The following is a 14,841-nucleotide window of genomic DNA, read 5'->3' as shown; positions in this document are numbered from 1 at the left end:
AGCACACGCTGGGAAACCTCCTTGTACATGTGTAGGTATGATTTTACTTAAAAATTGGAAAATTTGTATAATTTTGAATCAAAATTTTTGATTCATGAATAATTTGCGGTATTTGTATGAAATTATTTATGCATGCATGTAAATAATCACAGAATCTATATTCTGTGGTAAACAGGGCCGTAGGAGCACTGGTTTTAAGTGGAGAGCACTCTCCAGGCCGGACGGCCCGAAGGGCCGTACCGGCCGGGTGATGCAGACACTAGATATTATTGACCCTCCGAAGTACATGTTAACTTATACAAAGAACCTAATGTCCCAAACCAACGCTTACATAGTTATAAATTGAATCTTGATTTTGTTCACTTCTGAAAAGTTTCAATGATCTCACAAAATGATTCAATGCTCAAACTTAAGCCTTCTGTGACGATTTCTGTAAATCGGTTGAGGTAACATAAGATAAATAATCCTGCAGTTGAAAAATTTTCAAGTTTGTGTTAATAACCTTATCAAACAATTTGTCATGTGTAATTGAAAAGGGCGTGGCACTATCAATCGAGCATTAATAACTTAACCATTCTATCTGTGTCGACCCACTCATGCAAAATGTTGGCGTAAATACATGATCCCTACTTCACCAAATATTTTTTTGTCTAAACGACCTTTAAAGTCTTCATAACAATGGCGAGGAGCATTTCCTCTTTAATTTTCTCAAAATCTATGAATGCGTTCTAGCATTTCCGGGCGAAAAAACTGATTTGCATGCGTTACCTTTTTTCTAGGAGCTTTAATTCACGAAAGTGGGGGGTTACAAATGCTAATACGCATCTGTCAAACAGTGGACAAGTAGAAATTGAATTCTGAAAACGATAACCAAAATTGTCTTAATGTACATAACTTATTCAATAATTTCTGTTTCGTGAAATTTGGCAATCAAGTCTCATCTCTGCGACATCCAAAATCGGGAGATTTTGAAAACCGGTTTGAAATGGAGTTGTTGCAAATTTAAGTAACCCGATTATCTATTCTATGAAAAACGGTTCCAAACCGTTTTTAAAAGCCTTGTATTAGTTAGAATTAAAAAAACTTTCTCAGTACAGTAATAAGCTATAATTTAATTTAAAATCACATTTAAATATGAACTTGAGATTTTCGGGTATTTTATATTTATGTATATCAGCAATTAGGAATATTTGTGGCTAGATAAAGGTAATGTTTTTACAAAAATATAGACTTAACCAATCATGAAAATTTCGAATCGATTTAGGAATTTTCACGCACGTTGGAACGCTTAAAATAATGACTGGAAGATATACGAAATAAGAAAAGTCCTTGGAAGTTTTTTTATGGGATAAAGGGCGATGCATTTTTACAGTTAAAAACAAGGGCCGTCATATGGAACAAGTTTCGCCTTAGGAAAATACGCTTGTGGGGTAAAAAAATTATTCAACCCTTCTACGAATAAATGGGACACCCTCTGTATTTGTGACGATAGCCTTGGATAAGAAATAAGCGACCGAAATCCGCTGAATCAATTTTAATAATTTTGCACATAAAAGGCCGGACCAGAATTTTACTCTCCAGGCCGGACCAAGGACAGATACGGCACTGGTGGTAAATAATAAATTGCAAACGGTGTGAGGCGAGTCATCGAGTGAAAAATCATGAGCGGAGAAATTGCGATGGGAAACAAAGGAACAACTTGACATCGTGGCAAGATTTCTATTTGCTTTGCTGGCCAACAAACAACTTGTTCAGTTCCCAGCTACGCACAGGCAAACGAACATGATTAATTAATTATTCAACAAAACGTTTCGAAAATAAAGTGAAAGCTTTAACTCGTTTTAAGCCAATTCATTCATCAGGTTAAAATATAAAATACGATCAGTTCTCTTTGTATCCTTTATACGCTGCTTTATTATAACTTCATATTTATTAAATTGCATTTAAACGTCAGGTTTTCAATTACAACTTCTAATTTACAAGGTGAAATGAGTACCAGACCAGAAAAGTCGGAGGTCAGGAAACCAAAATGGGATTGGACCGGAAGTCATGGGGATCGACTAGGAAATCTGCTCGAGAAAGGTTTTCAAAGTGATTTTATTCTGGATTTTCGCCCACAAGAGCGAAAGGTTAGATAAAGTTGTCTAAATATTATTAAATAACTGTTATCATTAATTAGCTACGATTTACTGTTGGGCAGATTCCGGTCCACCGAATATTTCTTCAGGCCGGCTCTCCCGTGCTGAATGGAAGGTTCAAGGCGACGATGGAGGAATTAATTATTGAAAATGTGGATACTCGTGTGTTCAAAATGCTTCTCAAGGTAAAATTACTTACAATCAAAGTAGTGTAATTTGAGTTAAAAAGTGGAAAATGGCTAATTTTTATTCGTCTAATTGCAGTATTTGTACACTGGCAAGTCGGGCGTACGAATGGGCGACGCATTGCCGCTATTGCAGCTTGCGACCCAATATGAAGTCAACGGTTTAAGGGACGAGTGCGCAGCTGTCTTGAAGGGGGACTTGACCGTGGAAAATGTACTTTCTTTGTTTCAAAGCGGAATGGAATATGCTCACGGGGATTTTATTCAGTCCACGCTCAAATTCATTTGCAAGTAAGGTTTTAAAATCCGTGGTATCTAAACTATACACTTCATGTTTACACCGTTTTTTGTATCTGTGCACGAACAGGAACGCCAGAAAGATTTTGGAGTTCGACCTCTTTGCCAACCTGCGGCTGGAATGTTTGATCGAAATTATTCAGCAGGATTCACTCCAGGTCAGGAATGAGATGGAGGTCTTTGAGGCCGTGAATCGGTGAGCATTTCTAATATGTAAATTAAGTATGCGAGTATGCCATTCGGTTAATTGTAGCATATTTCTATATACACAGGTGGGGCCTAGCCGAGTGCACGCGCCAATCTCTGGATCCATCAAATACTGAAAATCTTCGGAGATGTCTCGCTAAACCGTTGAATTATGTCCGTTTTCCATTAATGAATCCTAAAGAGTTTGCGCTGAAAGTCACGCCAAAGAAACTTCTCAACATGGAGGAGTCAATGGAACTGCTGACATCTTTTCTTGTCCCGCTGAATGAAAGGTGAGTAAGAAGTTTTAAATGACGAATCAGACAAATCTATGAGTTGAATCATTGAAATTTACAACTAAATTTACACTGGTTGCTAGAAATATGCTCCCAGCTGGAAGATTTGTTTCAAATCCGCGCAAATACGGACATGAGGACATCGTTCTCACACGGGGATTTTCCGGGGGGACAAGAGTGATTCAAAGCCTAAGTACTGGAGGTGCGAATGGAGGTGAAACAATTATGTGAGTATAGACGCAGAAAAATGTTGTCGCACTAATTTTTGAAATAAATCAGCATCAGCGGGGGTTGATAGTATTATGTAATTAAGAGAGATATTTCGTCACCAAAGGAAAACAAGTCAAAAACTCATGCAGCAACGATCCATTGATTTTTTTTAATTACGGCGTAGCATTTGAGTGGTGCATGATTTTTTTACTCAATTTCCGTTGGCGACAAAAACGTAATCATCACCCAACAATATAGTACATACTTTATGTACCTCCGATGGTGACGATTTGTCTTCAAGTTACTTAGAAGATGGTTAGCCGAACGGATAGCTAGCAAGGGTGGTGGTAATATTTATCTTGAGCGTTAATATTATATTTTTCAGAATTCGCGTAAACGAAGATGTCGAAATGAACTCAATTTCAGTCCCAAAAGAAGTTTTTGATTTATATTCTGCTTCTGGATACGTTCATTACTATGATTTGATTAAGTGCACTGTCGCATTCGCTAATGAAGTCAGGAGAATGGACACCATTGTCTGCAAATTCGATACTTACGAGAGTGGCAATGCCTACTTGCGCCTTTCCGTTAATCCGCCTTGCAGGCTTAACGTCTTGGACGGTTGGATCGAGGTGACGATTGGCTTTACCGGTCAACTTGGATTTCATCAAGCTGGATGCACCGTCGCCAACAGGCAAAACCAGAAATTGTCACAACAACTATTTTCTGCCAACGGATACAACAGGGTGATTACAAATTATGCAGGATTGCCCAATGATCCAAATATGGAGGGAAGTAGTGCTGAAGGCGTTATTGATATTAAACGAGTGGATGGCGACGGGCTTTCAGTTAATTATGGGTTGATTGAGAAGCTGGAGTTTAAAGTAATTTAAGGTGTGAAGTGTTTTTCCACTTTTTTTGGTAATGTTTGCTTCTTCATAGTTTCCAATAATACTTTAAGTTTGAGTACATATGTACGTCGATACATTTAAATAATTTAATTTCCATGTTCAATTTTTTATGAATTTTCTGGTTGACTAATAAATGAATACAGTGAGTAATATCTACATGTTTATGTTGGTTAGTCCTTATTTGGTTAAGGCACAAAATTTAAAGATTTGTGAGAAGGATTTATTTTCACTTGTCAAATGTCTTTGCCAAGTTCATTTGTAAAAGTGTGTAGGTAGCAAGTTAGCCCACAAGTATTTAATTTAGGAAGGGTGGACCCATTTTATTTTTACTGGCCAGCAAGTCCTTGATATTTGTATGACACATTAAAATTTATATGGAATTGTGTGTAATTGATTGAAATTAGACATACAGCCTCAATTACACGTGATACAAATTGTCGGGTATTAAATGTGCATATGTATGTACCCATTGGCACAAGCGGTAAATGTGTGTCAAACTTCGTAATTGTTTCACCTCATGTGACGTTCATATTTATGTAATCCATGTTCGGAGGAGCATTATTTTATGCATGTGTACATATGTATATATACATATTTATGCATCGGAAGTGATCAAAACTCTATCTTCTACCCGTTATTTCAATTATGAAAAACCTCTCAATTTATAGTTATCATCTATAATTATTCATTTTAATTACGAGAAATTACGCAGCTCAGCTCTATACTTCTAGAAATTTATATCTGAATGTATATATCCCAGGCTGCACAATCACGAGATTATCACCAATTTTTAACGAATCTGGCGACCCCAGTTTTCGTGTTAGCGACGTGGGAGACTGGTATAGATTTGGTGCTCAACTGGGTGCAAGTGTCGCGATTTTTAACGTATCTTATTCGTTCTAAACACGTGTTGAAGGAACGAGTTTCGCGACCAAATCACGAGAATAACCCCAAAAAAACACGTATTAAAAAGTGAAATTATACGTTCAGAACACGAGATTTATTTGCAAATTAGATGCGGGAATTATGATTTATTACTGACCATTAACATTACATAAACTTTTAAATCCAAATAACAATAAAAAATTGTGAAAAAAATCAATTGTCTGATTCTGGTCCAGTATTTCTTAATGGAAGAGCTGCATTGGACTTCTCCAACTTTTTCCTAATTAAATAAAGTAAAAATTATGAAAGTTTTATAAATAGGTACAAATAATATTGCATTTTGTCCTACCTATCCGATTCAATACGCTTGTTGGAATTTTTGAGCCAATTTTTAATTGCTTCCCAAATCTCGTCGTCGTCAGCGTTGCCCAAGTTTTCCAGTCCTTGAATTGCCTCTGAAAACACAGCAATTTCATTGGTGAATTTAATTTAAAGGAGCGCATTATATATTTAATTAATTCACATACAACTAATTTACCATATATAATGTGCTTCATCCATGATTTTGAAAAAGGTGACTTCGGTCCTCTTGAACCAATCCAGTTGTATGACGATGCATACTTATCTGTCAGCAACTTGGCTAGTATCCGCTGTGTAGCAATCTTTACATCCTTGGTCGCACGTATGCCTTTCTGCAGTTCTGTAATCTGTCAAAGTTGCAACAATTAATATATGCATAGTTAAAAATAGCAACATGAATAATACTTATATAAATACTTATATTATTACTTATATTATAATACTTATATTACGCCACATGGTAATTCGCAATATTATTTGATAAATATTTTACCAATGTGATTCTTGATGCCTTGGCGAAATCCTCGAGTTTCTTCAAGTCAGACTCATCATCCACTGGTAATAAACCCACTGGAAACTTTTCGTTTTGACCACCCGTCTTGGTCCCCCAATTGTAATTGCTCACTAAAACGTCTACGCTTTCCTGTAGTTGTCGCAGTTGGGCTTTCATCACATTCATTTGACGTACCATCCACTTTTGGAATTCTGTAAAATACAAGTTATTTATTACTGAGACATTACATAAATTGTCACACACCTACCTAAATTTCCTGCGTTTGGTAACGTGCCATTATCTCTGCCGAAAGTTGTATCAATGTCCTCTGCCTGAGGAATCGAACGGCTTTCCAATTCGTGAGAGCTAGATAAAACTTGCTCGCTAGAGAGTGTGCCTTGGTATTGCTGTGAATTAGTTGGCGATGGGGGGTCACTCGGTCCTGGTAAACTTGATTCGTGGCCGTCTTCCTTTTCTGATTGAAAGCCCTCTCCCACTAAACCTGGATAAACAGTATTATTTATTATACTACTTTTTTGGTGCAATGGAATATAAAAAATGCGCGATTTTAACTTACTAAAATATTGTGGTGGTGGCGGTATTGTCTTCGTGGGAATAGAACGATTTTGCTTCATTTTGGGCGGTTCTTCTTCACTATCGGAGTCGCCGGGCGATGGTAGATGAACAGTTTTCTTGTGTCGTTGCCCTCGACCAGTTACTTCCAAGTCGCTCTCAAATTCCGGATCAGTTTCTCCCAATGCTTTTCCAACATTATTTTTTGCTTGATTATAAGAACCTTAACAAACAAATAAACATCATTTTTCTTTCTTATAAATAACTTTATCAATGTATGCAATAAAAAAGACTCACCAAATATTTTGCCTCCGCCTAAAACTTTTACGTCAAACGATAACCAAACTTGCTGATTTGGCGTGTCCCCACTCATGACGGCCTTCGATTGGCGTTCTGAAGAGTTGTACGGCGGCCACCAACATTTATTTTTACTTGCTGACAGCCAATTGATTGGGATAATTTCTACCTCGTCAGTTTCAACAAAATGAACTATAGAGTACGGCATTGTAAAAAGTGAATTTCACTTAATTTCACTGAATTTCACTGTGAATCAAGGGATAGCATATAAATTCAGTCTCAAATGGAAGTACTACACATTTTGATTCGATTAAATTAATATTAAATCTTCGTACTGCACTCAAGTCGGAGATAAGTTGAACACCAATTAAAGAAGAAGGACAAGGAGATTGAAAAAAATCTTCACGTTTTTTAAACTTCTGTCCAAATAATTCTGAAGGTGATCCTCTAACAAAATGGTGAATTTTAATTATAGTTCCATCTTTTAGTTTGCAAAAATTGTTCCCTAATTTGTTGGATAATTCGAAATTTGCAGACTTACACACTTTGAAACACTCGGGTGAATTAATGTCGACTTGGAAAAACGATACTTGACAAACTGGCTGCTTGAAAGAGGACAGGTCTATTTTTTCTCTTTCAACTAACCGCCGGTAAACTTGTTGCAAGGGGAGAGATGGAGATCTCACCAATCTCTTTATTTGTTGTAACTTATTTTCAAACGGGAAAGCACTAAATTGGTCAAGGGGACCGTGTCGAATGCAATCCCGGGATAAATGTAGTAAATTATGAAGATTATGACTGTTATACTTTTTCCCATATAATTCACCAAAGTTATTAACGAAATATATTAGTAGCTCTTGTGCATAATTATTTTTACTCAGATAAGTGTTAGGATTTGCAAGAATCGTGATGGCTACGTGGAAACACAAAAAATGCTGGTAAAATTGAGGAGCCAGGATTTTCTTCAAAACTGTGGGGCCAGTATATAAAATAAACTGTCTGTATTCAGTTGCTTTCCAGTGTTCGAGATCTCTAATTGGACGTGGTTTTCTTGAAAATTCTTTTGGTATTGAGGTTTTGATTTTTAGCAAATTAGTGGATAATTGGTCAACTTGGTAAGGACGCAGACGACCTGGACATTTTTTTCCTTTCACCCATAAAAATAGTAATTTTCTGGTCACTCCCAGGCACACAAGATGCATAAAATCGACTGGCACATCTTCTACTAAATCAATGGGTAGTAATTCTATTATTGAGGCTTGATTATGATGTGCTGTATCTAATTTTGATCGGAAATTTTCGTTATTTCTTAAATTATAATTTCCTGGTGGAAAGGTAACTCTATTATCCAAATATTCACCCTTTATGTCACACTTTCCACAAGAACTATAACCATTATGACACTTTGTCCTCAAAATAAATGATCTTGCTGGGACGTCACACACAATTGCAGATATTTTAAGTTTTAAATTCGAAGATTGCTCTATGGTGTTGAATTCGTTGACAAACTGTCTCAAAAAATTATTAATATTTGTAGGTTTTCCAAAACCAGAATAAATTCCAATTACAACGACCTGATTATATTCTACAATTTTCGCTAAAATGGGCCAGAATTGTCTTGTGCTGCTTTTATAGAGGGGGATTCCGTCAATATTAATTTGAATTTTAATATAGTCTGCTGTTGGAACTTGAATTAACTTTTCGACGGATGAAATCCACTCAAAATGTACGTATTCGCCAGGCTCCACCTTTTCAATTGTAGTCGATCTTGGAGTGCATAAAAGTGTTCTAGGAACTTTCGGTAAATCAAAATTACGATGTCGATTCAAAATTTCCAGCAGATCTCCTAAAGCAGAGAATGTAATGTTATGCTTTAGTGCCCACCCCCTTAAATCACTTGCACTACTTTCCGTATTAGACTGTTCAGAATCACTATCACTTAGATTTGACTGCGTGGATAAATTATTGTCAGAATAATCCGAGATGTCATCTGCTTCAAAAATCAAATATTCGGGTGATGGTGAACTCTGTGTGTGTGCCTCTGGCAAGGATGACGAGGGCAGCGGTATTATTTTTTCTGCACTTTCTGAAATTAATGCAAAATCCGAATTTCCTTGCCTTACTTTTCGGAATATTTTTCTTGATCGTGCTTTCTCCATTACTCATCTCGAACTAAAGAATTGTCCCTCTTTCTTTACAACGGAGAGAGCAGCATTTAGGTTTCTGTGACCAACAACACTAGAAATTCTCGTGAATTTCTGGTGTTCGAAAACACGAGTTTCGGGTTGTTGTAATTGTCGGGTTGTACATGTGTTATGAACGAGAAAATTGGTGATAAAGAATCCGTTTGAAAGTCGTTTTTGTAATACGTGTTACGAACGTGTTTAAAAAAATATTTACACGAATAATGCCCCAAACACGAAATTGACACCGGGGACACCAATAATACATGTGATTTTCTCGGTTGGTGCAGCCTGGGATATAAATAGTTCCGGGCGATTAACTCTGGAACATTGATAATCATGCAAAATCCAAATGCACTTATCTCAAGCCCAAAAATATGTACGCAATCCATATCGATATTTCGTAGCTAAACATAGCTACAATTCAATTAGTAAATTACATGAGTCGCATTCCTTCTACGGATAGTCATATGTAATTAGGTATAATGATACCCGTCTTACAAATATATCTAGTTACGTATTGATAAGGTGCAATTACCTTAACTTTACGTAAGGAATTGCACCACTGACGTCTTTAAATACTTAAATTCGATTATCCATAGATAATCAAATGATCGATAAGTTGCATATATGCAACTTGGATTTGCATAGAATCAATCAATTTAGTTGCATATAACTGTAGCACCGGCAGCTCCGACTATCGAATACGGTTTCTCACATTTTGCTAATATTTCAAAAAACTTGTCGAAATTTTACAGCACATCTTTCACACATCATGACTTCAGCGATATTTAATCCTCGTACCCTCAAAATAATTCAAATTTCCGTAAAACTTTGCTCCTCTCTTGGCAGCAGTCCGTACGACTGGGATTTTAAACGAAATTCCATCACCGTTCATTCCACTCATCGGAGAAAAATTGCATTCACAGTTGGAACAGTGACTTCTTTTTTGTACTCGTGTTTCCTGTTTTGGCGTCTCGTGCAAAATTTTAGTGATCCGAATCCATCCGTCCCCGTCATTTTGTGGTTGCTGCTCTGGATGTTTATCACCGGTTGGGGCCTAATTGGGTATGTCAACGCGTATATGAAGAAGGAGGAGGTAGCTGCATTGTTTAAGGGGGTCAAACTGCTCGCCGGAAATTTGGAAAGGGGTGAGCACTATGGTTGCAAATTACAAAATTTGTGTGTGCAATTATTATTTTTTTGTTTTTAACAAACCATATATATATATATTTTTAAAAAATTTCCATATTAAAAGATTAATTCATCAAGTTAAAAATTGGAATAAATTATTCATTCATTATTCACGTAGATATTCAAAATCTACAATAAATATTAATCATTATTCATTTTTATTCACTTTAGGTATCTCAAATTCGTCTTATTTCATTTGATGCATATGTATGTTGTACATAAAATTAAAAATTATGCATTAATTCTTCATGAGTACGAAATGAATAACTATTTACTCAATATTCAAAAATTTTGCAAAAATTATTGGCACGTTTTTTCATGAATTTATGGAATAATGAATAAATATCTAAGTTTATTCATTCCTTATTGAATAAATATGTAAATGATTTTTAACAGTTACACGCCAAATAAAAATAAGTAAAATTTACTCAAGTTAGAGTAAACAAGAATGACCCAACCAAAAGGTAAAATTTACCCAACCGTTGTCTAAAATTTGTCCAACCCGTAGGTAAATTTTGCTCAACGTTGGATAAATTTGGGTCATCCTCAACCTTGAGTAAATTTTACTTATTTTTAATTATACTGTAGATACAGCAAATTGCGAAATTTGTGTTTGCAAATATTTTTGATTGCTAAATCCTGCAGAGTATAAAGCCTTCAAGATTGCAAAATTGGTCTGGAAATTCAACAAGATCGATGTTTTCTACTTGGTTCTTATCTACATCGCGATATTATACACGGTCGCCGTAACTCTGATGTTCATTGTGGCTCCGACGAAGCCACAGTATTTGTACTCCTTAATCCCCGGATTTGGGAAAAATTGGGAAAATAATTACTTTCTGTTTACTCTCTTCATTGGAATCGAGGTGTACGTGAAGGCCTCAACAGCCTGGATTATCATGGCAACTGATACATACACGATACTACCAACGCTCATTCCGACAGCGGTTTGGGTGGAATATTTTTATGGGTAATTCAAAACTATTTGAACATTTGGTGAAATACTTATGAAGAATTTGTGGTGCGACTTTTTGAATTTTGAATCGAAAAAAATACATATAAAAAACTAGATATGTATTTACGATGTTTTTTAGTGTTTTGGTCAAAATTAAGGAACCATATTTTTTTGTTAATGCATTAATTCAAGATGAAATACGTCAATTTCGCCAATAAAAAGAGGAAAGTAAAAATATAATTAGCACATACAGGTTAAATATCTATTAAGGGTATTCATTACGAGTTCGCAAGTTCGCAAAAAAATGGCTTGAAAATTCAAATTGCGAACTTGCTAGTGCCTCAACTTTGGTTTGCAATGTAATTTTTTTTCAAAATCATACCTCGATACGATTTAATTTATATTTATCTCCATTTTTTGTTAATTAAAAATTTATATCTCATGAAGTAACCACCTAATTTAAGTAAAGCCTTTAAACCGTCTTGAAAAATTATTTCGCAAATTTCCGACAACAATCTTAACATCAATAAGTAATACATAATTAATTAAATCATTGATTAAACATTTAATCTCAGGAAGACCAGAAGCATCCCGACATCTCTGCTGATCTCGAACTACCAAAATTTTCACATCCTAATTTCCTACTATAACAACGCCATTATTCCCCTTGTGGCCCCCATTCTCCCAATCTTTTGTCCTTTCGTCATCTGCACGTTATGTGCCTTTGGCGCCATTCGTTGCCACGGGTTTCTCCCCATCTTCGAATACGTCCCATTCCTCGTCCTGGCCAACAACGGGGTGGTCGTCCTCACCCTGGTTCTCTTCCCGTTGACCGCCGATTTCGAAAATTCGAATAAACTTTGCGAGAAAATTCGGCAACAGAGGAAATCCGATAAAAAAGTGGATCGTAAAAGAATAGCGGGGTTACAACCGTTCGGCGTACGGCTTGGGGTTGTCCAGAAAGTGAAAAAGATGGCAATTCTCCTCAGCTACAATTTCATAGCGAATTGCATTTTCACCCTGCTAATCACCTTTCCCCAAGAGAAAGTCACTCGGTGAAGGATATCCGGTTCGTGATTGGAAAATTATATATTGCATGCCATGTTTTAGTTATAATTACTGAATGATGTAAAATTTTCTTGTTGTGCTCTATGGGCCGGAGACCTAAAAGAGTAGTGAAATAAATCATACCATACCATACCATGAAAAAAATAGCAGTTAAAAGTCAGAAATATCACATTTTTTCCTTGCTTATTCCAAATTTTCCACCTATTTTTTATTTATTTTATATGTACATACATAAATATGTAATACATAGATATGTATTTGTATTTATAGCTTACAAGTTTTAACGACCAAAAAACTATGGTAATATGGATATTATTTAGAACACATAATTAATTTTACTTATTTATCTTCTAAATACACAATAAATATTATATCATATACTGTATTATATTTAATTATAATATTTAAAGGTGGTTATTTCACATACCCTCATACCTGATTAAAACAGTGCTAATCAAAGTGTCTATCATCCATTAAGAAAATCCATATAAGATGCATATAAATACATGTGTACATATTTAGATCATCCATTACAACAGGACTTACACATATGTATGTATATAGTTGCAGAAAAATAGAGTGAAACTGAAAGTAACTTCTTACATACGAGCTACTGACATGCATTTACTTGAAATAGACATGGAATTTCCATGATGGAAAGCCATGCAAAATATGTATAGCGAAATAGATAATTCTGGTATCTCGATTTCGTCAGGTTCTACACAGAGTTGTGTAAAGGTAGTGGTTTTCGTAAATGGCGACAAAGCGCAGGTTCGTTTCCAACAATAAATGGAAGTGGGAATAAAATCTCCTGCCATTCTGTCCGGAAAGTGTATCATTTTCTTCAAAATTTTCGTATTATGAGATTACTTTTTTAAGAATTTGTCAAACTACAAAATTGCAAATTCTTGTATAATTTTGCTCGTGTACACACAAGCTAAAATACTAGTTTACTACATACATATATAGTAAACTGACCATCTTGATTACATAAATTATGTAACATCATCCTGAAATCAACAATTTAATTGGACCAACAAGAAATCCAGGTATTGTCTAAAAAAAATGAGACTTTTCGGTCGTGAAAAAACTAAATATTTAACATGTAAATTCTAGTGGCTATTTTCTACCCAAAAGTCAGACTGCATGCGTTTCCCACGTTGCGAAACAAAACATTTCTACGGTTGACGGTACATAGGTAATTTTAAAACAGGAGATAATACCGATTTCTCCATATTTTATGCTTTCAATCACACTTGCTAGTTTGTGGATCGGCGCACCACTGGTTCGCAAAATATGCGCACCGAACCACACCGCGAACCACACCCGGTGTGGATCGCGGTGTGGTGCGCTAAGTTTCCGACTTGGCCGGTGTGGTTCGCAGTGTGGTGCGCTGACCCAAACTAGCAAGTCTGCTTTCAATGAAGCATAACGTAACCATAAAATAAAGGCTATGAGTCAATATTATACTGAACATGACGTAAAGTTAAGAAATCCTCGGTTTATATAAATTGCATACTTTCAAAAATTGTATGTACCTACAAGAATATTGAAATCTTGATGAGCAAATGGCTAACTATCCTTAATTCTATTCTGATCTTCCCCCACCGTTTTTTGATTGTCGAAAATCGTCTAGAATCTCAAGATTCGAAGAATCTTGATCCTAAAAAAATCAGCTTAGAAGTTTGCTCCAGTGAATCCTGTTTCAATTGAAAATTTAAAGATAATTTAGTACCCTTGAACTTTTTGTTTTGCGATTATTAATCAATTTACCCACGACTCGGTGAAGTGTGTCCACCAGAAATTCTGAGTAACAGGCATATGTAAATAAGGAAGGGATTTCATAATGATGTCCGCGGCTGTAATTCATTAAATTGAAAGGTAACATTAGTATGCATACTTGTACGGGAATTAAAATTGTGGAATAATTTACGCACATCGGTCCGTCTGATGACATTCTCGTTGATAAGTAGGGAATTTCCACTGGAAGAAGATAAGCAAATCTCTAGGATTAGGATAAATTTTGATAAATTATTATTTTTTAATTATTAAATCGGCAGAAAAGGAAGCTTCGTAATACCTCCACTAACGAAATATGTATCCCTTCAGTTTTCCGGATAGCTGTGAGAATCTAGTTTTATTGCAAACTTTCAAAAAAATATGGTCAGTTTCAGCATGTGATAAATAATTTGAGACGTGGATGTTCTTTTCGCGTATGGCGAAGTGAACAGGAATTGGCCTCGATTTGTCTGTTTAATTCTAGATGACCTACATGCATAGATAAACTAAAAGCAGGAAGTTGACATAAAAAATAATTATTGAAACAATAAGGTTATGTACAGTACATGCATATGTATGTATTATGTGCTGGTCCGTAAAAATCCGGTGGAATGATATGTCATTCCACCGGATTTTTAAGAGTGTATGTACATATAGAACTATTTAATTAAGCAAATTACACTAATAGATTTGATAGTCCATGTACCCAACAGCGTTAATTTATCCTTTCCTAATCTTTATTCCATTTTTAGCATATCCTCATGGATCATCCGTAAAACTAATTGTTAATTATATTGTTTGGACATTTCAAAATTTCAAGTTTGTACACAA

The 14,841-nt window shown here is 35.6% G+C and overlaps 3 protein-coding genes and 1 long non-coding RNA gene across 5 annotated transcripts; 1 reads left to right on the top strand and 3 right to left on the bottom strand.

Moving 5' to 3' along the window:
• Positions 1–1,706: 1,706 nt before the first annotated feature.
• On the top strand, positions 1,707–4,379 carry LOC110861615 (kelch-like protein 41a). Of its 2 annotated transcripts, none has more exons than XM_022110748.2 (8): positions 1,707–1,862; positions 1,984–2,129; positions 2,201–2,323; positions 2,403–2,614; positions 2,691–2,816; positions 2,893–3,099; positions 3,186–3,329; positions 3,698–4,379. In XM_022110748.2, exons 2-8 carry the CDS (start codon positions 1,989–1,991, stop codon positions 4,203–4,205), a joined length of 1,461 nt encoding a protein of 486 aa, XP_021966440.1. In that variant the 5' UTR covers positions 1,707–1,862; positions 1,984–1,988; the 3' UTR covers positions 4,206–4,379. The 2 variants fall into 2 exon arrangements, with proteins under 2 accessions (XP_021966440.1, XP_035700726.1); XM_035844833.1 differs by having other exon boundaries at positions 1,720–1,862; positions 1,955–2,129.
• Positions 4,380–5,196: 817 nt separating this feature from the next.
• On the bottom strand, positions 5,197–7,039 carry LOC118433146. Its single transcript, XM_035844799.1, has 7 exons — positions 6,832–7,039; positions 6,539–6,757; positions 6,230–6,463; positions 5,962–6,173; positions 5,647–5,815; positions 5,458–5,563; positions 5,197–5,388 (listed from the first exon to the last, which is right to left on the bottom strand). Exons 1-7 carry the CDS (start codon positions 7,037–7,039, stop codon positions 5,322–5,324), a joined length of 1,215 nt encoding a protein of 404 aa, XP_035700692.1. The 3' UTR covers positions 5,197–5,321.
• On the bottom strand, positions 6,944–9,117 carry LOC118433135. The gene is made up of 2 exons (XM_035844786.1): positions 8,955–9,117; positions 6,944–8,872 (listed from the first exon to the last, which is right to left on the bottom strand). Exons 1-2 carry the CDS (start codon positions 8,995–8,997, stop codon positions 7,065–7,067), a joined length of 1,851 nt encoding a protein of 616 aa, XP_035700679.1. The 5' UTR covers positions 8,998–9,117; the 3' UTR covers positions 6,944–7,064.
• A 4,595-nt stretch (positions 9,118–13,712) lies between these two features.
• LOC118433137 lies at positions 13,713–14,257 on the bottom strand. Its single transcript, XR_004833206.1, has 3 exons — positions 14,169–14,257; positions 14,005–14,090; positions 13,713–13,931 (listed from the first exon to the last, which is right to left on the bottom strand). It is a non-coding gene; the product is annotated as an uncharacterized LOC118433137 (long non-coding RNA).
• Positions 14,258–14,841: the final 584 nt, after the last annotated feature.

Source organism: Folsomia candida, unplaced genomic scaffold (assembly GCF_002217175.1).
Source record: "Folsomia candida strain VU population unplaced genomic scaffold, ASM221717v1 Fcan01_Sc043, whole genome shotgun sequence".
NCBI classification, from domain to species: Eukaryota; Metazoa; Arthropoda; class Collembola; order Entomobryomorpha; family Isotomidae; genus Folsomia; species Folsomia candida.
Note: the sequence above shows the minus strand (reverse complement) of the source record. Positions and strands in the feature narration are given on the sequence as shown.

Excerpts from the sequence above, each read along its gene's own strand:
- LOC110861615 (XM_022110748.2), top strand. The coding sequence starts at position 1,989 with ATGAGTACCAGACCAGAAAAGTCGGAGGTCAGGAAACCAAAATGGGAT. Across the intron at positions 2,130-2,200 it reads TTCGCCCACAAGAGCGAAAG|ATTCCGGTCCACCGAATATT; the intron begins GTTAGATAAAGT and ends ACTGTTGGGCAG. Across the intron at positions 2,615-2,690 it reads ACGCTCAAATTCATTTGCAA|GAACGCCAGAAAGATTTTGG; the intron begins GTAAGGTTTTAA and ends GTGCACGAACAG.
- LOC118433135 (XM_035844786.1), bottom strand. The coding sequence starts at position 8,997 with ATGAGTAATGGAGAAAGCACGATCAAGAAAAATATTCCGAAAA. Across the intron at positions 8,873-8,954 it reads CAAGAAAAATATTCCGAAAA|AGGCACACACACAGAGTTCA; the intron begins GTAAGGCAAGGA and ends CATCCTTGCCAG.
- LOC118433146 (XM_035844799.1), bottom strand. The coding sequence starts at position 7,039 with ATGCCGTACTCTATAGTTCATTTTGTTGAAACTGACGAGGTAGAAATT. Across the intron at positions 6,464-6,538 it reads GCCACCACCACAATATTTTA|GTTTAGTGGGAGAGGGCTTT; the intron begins GTAAGTTAAAAT and ends CTGTTTATCCAG. Across the intron at positions 5,564-5,646 it reads GATGAAGCACATTATATATG|AGGCAATTCAAGGACTGGAA; the intron begins GTAAATTAGTTG and ends CTGTGTTTTCAG.